This window comes from Acipenser ruthenus, chromosome 39 (assembly GCF_902713425.1).
Source record: "Acipenser ruthenus chromosome 39, fAciRut3.2 maternal haplotype, whole genome shotgun sequence".
NCBI lineage: Eukaryota > Metazoa > Chordata > Actinopteri > Acipenseriformes > Acipenseridae > Acipenser > Acipenser ruthenus.
Window position 1 is genome coordinate 2,692,372 of NC_081227.1, and position 9,957 is coordinate 2,702,328.

General features: G+C 40.3%; 1 protein-coding gene across 1 annotated transcript; it reads left to right on the forward strand.

The window, feature by feature from the left end:
• Positions 1-1,137: 1,137 nt before the first annotated feature.
• Positions 1,138-8,627, forward strand: LOC117397061 (carcinoembryonic antigen-related cell adhesion molecule 6-like). Its single transcript, XM_033995572.3, has 5 exons — positions 1,138-1,360; positions 6,498-6,842; positions 6,926-7,162; positions 7,707-7,832; positions 7,998-8,627. Exons 1-5 carry the CDS (start codon positions 1,294-1,296, stop codon positions 8,213-8,215), a joined length of 993 nt encoding a protein of 330 aa, XP_033851463.2. The 5' UTR covers positions 1,138-1,293; the 3' UTR covers positions 8,216-8,627.
• The last annotated feature ends 1,330 nt before the right edge of the window (positions 8,628-9,957 follow it).

Below are 9,957 nucleotides of genomic sequence, written 5' to 3' on the forward strand. Positions count from 1 at the left end.
CAAGCACATGGGAGGGCTCCTGGGTCGATTACACAGGCATAAACAAGCAGAGACTTGTGGTATATCGACGCCCATTCAACACTAAAGGCCAAATTCATAAGCCAAATGACAAGAGATACTAACAAAGGCGTGCAACTCGCAAGGAACGACCCAGAATGGCCATTAAACATCCCTTCTACTTTCCGTAGCTAGCTTCTTTCTTTCAGAATATTTCCTTTTGCACTCCCTTCTACATAGGGCCCCATGGAGATTGGTATGTGCATCTTTAGCCTCGTCTGAATCGGCTGAAATTCTTTTCTGAAGTTTTTTTCTCCTTCAGTGAACATACTTGCATGACTCCTCTGTAACTGTCTGGCCTTCAGCTGTTCAGTGAGGTGGGCTGGGCCAGCCAGCGTGTATTAGTTGGTTTCGTTCAGCCAGCATTTGAGTGTGTCCAAGTCGCTTCACCACAGTGTTCTGCCGCTGTGTCTCTAGCTCTCTGTCTCCCCCTACCTGCTGATCAGAGAACTTCAGGTTTCTTCAAGAAGCGCTAACCCCTAAAATCCATACCTTACCTTTCATTGGCATAATTATAATCTCTGGTCTCTTTATAGTCCTGTTAAAGAAGTTGTATTGTTGTTTCCTTTTTTTTTTGGTGTTTTCTTTTTTTTTTTACATCACTGGGGGATATTTTCCAAGCATTGCGCTGTAGCAAAAAGAAAAACTCCACTTCCTCTTCCTGGTACTAGACCACTTCCTGTCTGCGGTAAAGGTCAGTTTCCATGATCGAGCAAAAGAGCCTTCCTCCCAGAGCCCCACTGAGGTAGGCTGTGTGGGTTACTGGGATATGCAGTTTAAGTTTTGAGTCTTGCTTCAACCTTCACAAACTTTAGTACATTTGCCTGATACTGTGCATAAGCGCAGCCTCATATATAGGCGTATGAGCTCGTATTAGTGATAATACGGTACAGATATCAGGGAATAGATAGAGTATGTGGGAGATTGAGAGATAGATGGGCTCTGTCAAGGTTGTGAGTGTTATCGCATTACTGGGGTGAGGTTGCTGAGTTATCTTGAACTGTTGTTTTGTTGCTGTTGTTTCTGTGCCCTGATTCTCAGCCCCTCCACTGCAAACCCAAAGTGTACCGGCAGCTTCCTGAGTGTTGCTGTGTGGTTTCTCACTATTGCTGTACAGAGCTCCGCGTATGAGGGCTGTGACTCAGAACACTGTGCCCTCTGCCTGCCCGCCTGCCTGCTAGTCTGAATCACATCCCAGTCCTCTCTCTGCCACTAACACCTCAACTGGACTCCAGAATGTCTCCCAGCAGAACCAGGAACCCCGTCTCACTGTGGCTCCTCTGCTCTGCTCTCTGGATGATAGGTAAGAACAATCAAGATCCTGCAACATATTCATTGATGAATGGCACTCACAAAGCGTTCGGAACAAGCACCATTAGCTGTAGTTATTTCAAAAGAAATCAAAACATGACTTAGCGCTGTATAGTTTATGTTTTTAGATTATGGTGGTTATTATTTAAAAAAATCATGTGCAATTTTAACTGGGCGTTTTAACCAAATAATATCAGTGCCCAGAAATTCGTAAAACAGGAACACCTCTGTACATTCAAAGAGCTGTCACTGCAGAATCATCCCCAGAGTTCTCGTAGCCTTTGAATTGTTTTTAAGGAGGATCATTTGGAATAACTCTGCTGCAGCTGTGTGTGTGTGTGTGTGTGTGTGTGTGTGACAGATCTCTTTAAACACAGGCACTTTGTTATAATAGTTGTATTACATGTACCTGTTTGAAGCTGAACTTGCTGTAGGATGTACAGGTTTTCACATACACATTTCTCATAGTTTCCAGAAATGCTGTTTAAATGTGTTATGATCCATTGTGTAATGCGCTGGACCCACAGCAAAGGGGCAGCCAGCAAGACCCCCCAAAACTAATTCTGTTCACAGTATAGAAGGAGCACCACAGCGGAACTCGATGTAATAGAATAGCACTCAAATAGAACTACAGAACTGTATATCTAGAATTCCACTGAAAATTCACCAGAACTGTGTGACTTCAATTACATTGGAAATTCACTATAACTAGAATTACATAGTAGATGCATTATAACTATACTAGAATGACACTGTAAAGGCATTATATGTTATTAACTATATGCGAGAATTACACTGCAAATGCATCACAGCTATATACTAGAATTACACTGTAAATTAATTATAACTATATAACTAGAATTACATTGCAAATGCATCACAGCTATATACCAGAATTACACTGCAAATGCACTACTATATAACTAGAATGACACTGTAAATTAATTATAACTATATACTAGAATTACATTGCAAATGCATCACAGCTATATACCAGAATTACACTGCAAATGCATCACAGCTATATACTAGAATTACACTGCAAATGCACTACTATATAACTAGAATGACACTGTAAATTAATTATAACTATATACTAGAATTACATTGCAAATGCATCACAGCTATATACCAGAATTACACTGCAAATGCACTACTATATAACTAGAATGACACTGTAAATTAATTATAACTATATAACTAGAATTACATTGCAAATGCATCACAGCTATATAACTAGAATTACATTGCAAATGCATCACAGCTATATACTAGAATTACATTGCAAATGCATCACAGCTATATACTAGAATTACATTGCAAATGCACTATAACTTTATAACTAGAATGACATTGTTAACGCATGTAACATTTGTAAGTGTATGATACTGAAACTGCTTTTCAGATCGCTTATCATTACATACGGTTACTATTGGTCTACTTGTTATCAAACATATTGTTTAGTAAACACTCTCGTTTTATTTAAAAGTGCAGGAGGGCTCAAACATATTGCAAGGTGATCAGACACACACACACACACACACACACACACACTGCCGATGAGTTTGCTATGGAACGCCACATCAAAAGCATTGGGGAATTGTTCCTTGAGTGCTAAGAAATAATAATAATAATAATAATAATAATAATAATAATAATAATAATAATAATAATAATAATCCACAATTATCAAGCTTGCAAACAAACAATCCTGCCACTGGTGCTGGCCAGGGTCTGGACTAGTCACCTTGGTGCAAGGAGAGGAGTTCATGATTTGAATTCAATGTATTTGGGTAGAAAATGATGTTGATTTATTCAAAATATATATTTGTGTTTGTTTGTTGTTAATTATTATATCAGCTGGTCAATTAATAAATACATGTATTATTATTTTAATGAATTAATTAATTAGTTACATATACTAGTAAGTATAAGATGTCATTTTCTAAATTAAAAGCTAAATTAATTTATTGAAGTTCAGTTTGATAACAGTTTCATTCCCAGTTTCAGTATTGCACAATATTCAATTCAGTTCAATTCAAAGATGCTCTATTGGCATGACTACATCAAAAGTATTGCCAAAGCAATTACAAAATAAATAATAACACAAAATAAAAATAAAATCGTCATACCAAATACATCACAACTGCCTTAATAAATGATCTTTTTTTAAAATTGCTCCTAGCATTTTAAATACACCTTAAAAGCACTATTCACAAAGCTATTCATGAGTTACTTAAAGGATGGTTTCATTAAAAACAATCTAGAACAATGTCATGCAAACAAATATGTATGAAATCTGTATTAGATGTTACACAATCAATCATTAGCTGCAGCTGCATATTATTTCTGCATTGCTCATGTCTTAGAAACAATTGTGTATCTGAAAATAATAATGAGAAAAAGTTTAGTAACCAAAACAAAAATCAATATTAATGTTACAGTAATTAATGTAACAGCAATTCTGTTTAAGAAGAATTTGTTTTGAGAATAAACGACTAAACACTCTCTAAAAGACCAGAACTGCAAACTTGATTTAATTAATCAAAACGGGCTTTAAAAAAACAAAAACTGTCCTTAACCAAACATTCGGCTAAATATCTACTTTCTTTCAATTGCTTCTTGGCAACAAAAAATATGAAAATATAACATGATAGTATTCATGCACCATAGCAGCTAATCCTGCCCTGCCATTGCCCCTTAGTGCAGAACCATTGCCTCACATAAATATCAAAGGATAACAATATGAAATGTATAAAAATATAAGGGGCTCATTTTGAAGTGCTGCACACAGCATGCCATTCACGCCTCTTCTCTGTTTTCACTGTGGCTTTGCAGATAGTGGCTTGTTGTTTACACAAGGGCACAACTGGGTTCATTTAATTAAAAGCATCTCAACACACAGAAAATACACTTTCCGGTAATTTCCCTTGGGGTTGGTGTTTGGCTGTGGTTTTGCACAGAGTGGCTCCCATCAGCGCTACACCGAGTGGTTTGACAGATTGAAAGATGAGCAGGTGGGGGCCCTAGCTTTGCTTCTTTGAACAAGAGTTTTAAGAGCAGATACACAGTCACTTTTTATAAAGAGCTTGTGATGTTCCGGGAAACATGACTGATAAAGCCACACACACAAACGCCCACGCACAGGCACACACACACACGCACAGACACACACGCACGCACGCACACACGCACACACGCACGCACGCACGCACGCACACGTATTTATTTCAAATTTTTTTCAAACCCCCCCAAAACTACTTTTTTTTCATGGTCAGGCTTTACGAAACGTTTCAGTTCATGTGAACAGTGGTCATAAGCATTTAAAAAGAAACCCTTCCTCTGATTCGTAAGCTCTTCCATGAGGAAGTTGGATAGGGGAACAAAAAAAAAAAACAACCCACGGGGAGCTTTTTGACTGCTGCACCCTGACACCACTGCTGAGCTTTTAAAATGGAAGTTTAGCTAAAACAAAATATGAATATGTACGAGACATCATGCAGTCCAGGATCGGTTTGGGGTAATCGCTGGTCACCGTGGTCACAGAAACAGTGCTGCCACTCATGGAATCTCGTGGGTTTTTGAGGTCAAAAGCTCATTCTGTATGTTAAAAGTCAACGTCCAGTTCTGAAACGAGTGATAAGTGTGCCCTGTATTTTTCTGACAAGAATAAAATAATCGAAACATGATAAAACCAGCAAGAATTAACCCAACTGCTCCTTCCTGCAACTCATTTATTTTGTGGCCCGTTAATGTTCTTTATTCTTCTGTAGCTGCATCTAAATGCACGTTGCTCCATACTCATCTATATGTTTTATTGCATGGGTTTATCATTTGTTTGTTTTTTTCCCCAGCTAAAGTGATATTGGTTCTGAATTGTGTCAAGCTTTTGCAATGTGGATCACAATACATCTAAAATAAGTAAATAAATAAAAACAAATCATGACCTAAAAGAAAAATAAAATCAAAGTTGCATAATCTGCTTGCAGTTGCAAACAGGAAACGAAAGCCAACCACTGCAGCAATCATGGTCTGTGATGCATACTGCCCCATTAGCTGTTCTGAGCTTATTTCTCGTTATCTGATGACTGTAGCATGACCATGTACCACTGTGTTCCTGTCTGCTGTGTTACTGGAAATGCTGTTTTCTGCTGATAGTTCCCTAATAAACTGGTTCTATATCCTAATGGTATATTTCAGACTTTTGATGTCGGATGTCTTATTGTCGAATGTGTGACGGCTGGAATGAAAACCCAGGAAACTATCTCGGCTTTTCCATTCAGGACCCTTTCTGTGTAGCTACTGTTCCATAATAGCCTTTGCGTCTATGCTGTCACTGTGCTTTACTGCACTTTACTCTTAGACAGGTGGGGCAGAACATTCAACGTGCGTGTTTGGAGAGGTAAATGTTGCTGTTCTCTTGAGGTCTAGAACTTTTTTTTTAATGAATTTAAAACTCTGGTAACACTTTATTTAAATAAGTGTTTAATTAATATGCAATTAACCATGTGCTGAAGTTTAGACAATAAACAGTCAGTAGCTATGCCATGCTGTGTGTGTATCTATCATTAGACTGTTGTTTGAGATCATATTTCATAGGTATGTTTTTTTGAGACTTGGTAGTTTTCTGCTTCAGTAAAAAAAACAAGACATATTTATGCCACTCAGAAAAAAGTGTTGGCCTTAATTTTATTCATAAAAACAGTCGCTCTTTAAATAACTCGTTGTTATTGCCCACTGTTGCCCACTGTTTCCTGTCAGTGTGATGTCAATCAGGTGTGTTGAATAGTCTACCATGTTTTCCACTGGCTTCCCGTTCACACTGTCACACTGTGGATTTCCTGTCAGAGATATGGTCTACCACATGATATAATACGGAATGGTTCAGACGTTTGAATGCAGACCTGCCATATCTTGAGATCCATCTATTCAGGACACATTACCGTCATTTTGTAACTAAACCCCCACGGTTCTCAAACATACGTCACGGAACACTCTAGAGTAAGCGCTCATTCATACCCTAAAGGAAGAACGACACCACAGTGGCAATGAGCACCCCAATGCACTCACAAGTCAGTGCTGTAGTATTACACGTGTAATATGCATACTCCTGCCTTCTCTCTGTCCAGGGGGCTCCGTCTCAGTGAAGGTGACAGCGGAGAGACCCCAGGTGTTTGCCCGGGTTGGGGATGCGGTCAGTCTGGGGGTACGCATCACGATGAGCTCTCCAGTGGATTCCCCCCAATCCGTCATGTGGAGTGTGAAACAGGGAACAGACACACGCCGGGTCCTGCGCTACGACCTGAACGGTGGTCCTCCGGTTCCGCTGCCACAGTACCAGGGCCGGGCCCACTACTTCAATGGGTCTCTGGAGCTCTGCAATCTCAGCCTGTCTGATGCAGGACTGTATAAAGTGGTGGTCTCTGACATGAAGGGGGCAGAGGTACAGACAGAAGTAACCCTCACTGTGGAAGGTATCCATTCTTTATTTTACCCTTGTTTTGTTTATCCTTGATTGCAGTCCGGGTGTATGACATGGGCTCTCTTCTTCCCCCAGTCCCCGTTTCTGTGCCTTCAATTACCAGGCACACCCGTCCTCAAGACCCCATGCACAGCCTGGTCCTCTCCTGCTCAGCTTTGCAGGGGACCAGCCTCAACTTCTCCTGGTACCAGAATGGGAGTCTCATCCACAACTCCCCCAATCTGTCCCTCTCGAACCCGGGACCTCCCCACTGCACCGTCTACACCTGCGTGGTCAGCAACGCTGTCAGCGCAGAGGAGGCAGCCTTTGGTGGTAAGAGCCACATTTACATGCATTTTAAAGGAAGGTGTTTTTGAGTATGTAGAATAAAAAAAAATCCTTATGAACTGAAAATTCTCCATATGATCAGCCGTATTCTGTATTTCCGAGTCTGTCGCACTGGCTAGGTGGTATATGCCTGAGTATGCGGGATACTAGACGTCCCTTTTGCAGTAAGTAGCATACTGGTGGAATTCTCCAGAGTTGCATGTAAACGGTGGAGTTCTAGAGGGCTGGCTTATTCCATATCATGCAAATGCAATATGCAAAATACATGTTCCCCATACCGGAACTGAGAAAGCAATTGGTTTTTCTGGAAGCTATGCAAATGCTTCCCCCAGATTGTTCCTAAGTGGGCCAACGTTATGCTAAACGCCCCTCCCACCCTTAATCTCCTCCTAAATGACACCCGCAGACCTCCGAGGACTGGACTGACACTTCTGAATGAACTCACTGCATCATCCAGCCCAGCTGGACTTCCACAACATTACTGTCCTGCTGTTAGCTTCCTAAATGAATCTGCTCTTCTTCTTTACAGATATTCCTCTGTGTGCTGAAAGCAACAACAGCAAGCTGCTGCTGATCGCGGTTCCTTGCAGTGCGGCCATTCTCATTGTCGTCGTCATCCTGGCGTTCATCGCACACAAATCTCAGCAGAGATGTGGTGAGTGCTTTAGCAGACAGCGAGCTGCATCCTTGTGTGCTGCATTATTATTATGCATACGACTGCACTATGAGTGTGCCGTCCTTCTAACCTTGATCAGGGCTGCAGGCTGCAGCAGAATGAATGGATTGCCTGAACCAATCTGTTTTGTTTGTTTTTTTACAGGTAAGAAAGCTGATGCAGAACAATCCGACTCTATATATGAACCCATGTACCCTAGTTTGAGGAGGCCTGGTGCTCATGCTGTGGTAGAGCAACCCCAGAGAACGCAGCAACAGCAGAGCAGAACAACACAACTCCAATTAGCAACTGAGTACAAACCTAGCAGGCAAATGGAAAGAGCCAGCAAGCAAGAAAAACTCAAGAGCTCTCATTCACCCTAATCTACAGTTAAACAAGGTTATGGTCAGAGCGGAGAGACAGGGAGGTAAATAGTGTGGCCTAGTGGTTTGAGCTAAAGGACTAAGAGCGAGGCAATGTGGCCTAGCGTTAAGGTTGAGGGACTGGAGAAATACAAATATCACTGCTGAAATAATAATATTTAATAATTAAATAACTCTGGTAGAAAGGAGGGCGACCCTCTATAGGATTAAGCGATTACAGATGATGAATGGTAGAAAGGACCTCAGTGGGAAATATAGAAAGTACCACAGTCCCAAAACTATCATGAGTAATGTAAAGAATGATTCAAATAATTCATATTCATTGTGTTTCTGTCTGAGCCACGGAAATGTCACATTGTGTTTGTTTGTAAAAAGTACAATCTTTTGGTTTTTTTTTAAATATATTCTTGGTAAGGGCATGCTGAGTTTGTTTCTTTGTTTGTTTCTGTGAGGCTGAAACCGATTTCAGCAGCTGTCTTTATTGGAGTTCAGTGGTAGAGCACATCACCACAAGTATGTAATTAGACATGACAGAGACGTAGCGTACATTGAGGAAGCAGAGGCGGCCGCCTCAGTGAAAATCAGCTAGGTACATTTAAAAAAAAAAAAAGTACAAAAATATATCTAAATTTTTTAAATAATGTGCCAACTTTTTAAGAGTGGCATAATCGACATGTTTTCATATTGTTATTATTTTGATTTGCCTGATCTCAGGCTGTATAGAAATTTGCCAGTCGGGGTATTGAAACTTTGAGCCACACAGACATGTTTGCTTCTCGTTGGTCAGTTTCCCTAGTTAAGCCGCGTGTAGCTCCAGAATTGGATCAAAGATTATAAATCCAGATCCGATTAGCACAACATCTTTTTATGATCCGACTCCAGTGAATCTGTATCTGATCCCATTGTTTTGTTTTAAAAAACATAGGTCATGAAATTTCAAACATCATTCAAGGCGGGTCACTGGATAAAAAGAGTTAGCGACTTATATCGCTTTATAAGATGAGAACTATCACCTTCGTAACATAAACAGGATATGCAGTTTTTTTAGAAAAAAAATGTGATTTTTGCCTCAGTAAAATGAGATGATGCTATCTACCAAAACATACCGTTCTTAGCTCGGACTGGCTTGCACTGAAGAAGATAACATCAAAACCACAGGATAACTGGTCACAGCGCTCACATGTTCCTATTCTGCAAGGCTGGCTCAGCAGCATCTCAATGTGCACCCTGATCTTATCGGCTCAGTCCTGTCCCTGCACGGACCGCTTTGTTATTCCTTTATCGTTCTCAATCTCTTTCACCTCCACCGACGCTGCTGTAGCACATAATAAAACATAAGAAAACACCAGTAGAGTCCCCCAGCAACACGCCCCTTGCAGATAAGAAAGACCGCATTTGTTCTATGTTGTATTTCTGACTGATCTTACATAGTTTACCACGCAGAGTTTGCAATAATTATTCTATGCACTTCCTAAAGTTTTCTTTAAAACATGCTTTTCTTCATACTCAACTTAGCTTTTACCACGATTTACAGCAGGAGATCTGAACAGATTTTAGATTAGGCTAAAAGAAAAAGACATCCAGAGGTCTGTGAATCTTTTTTTATTTCTGGGTTGAAAGAGACATCTAGTGTTCACTCCATGCTAGTGAAAACTGCATGTGTTCTGGTTTTCTGAAATTAGTAGAACCACAGACCTCGTCCATAACTATCATTGTCCTTCGTAAAAAAACAACAACAAAAG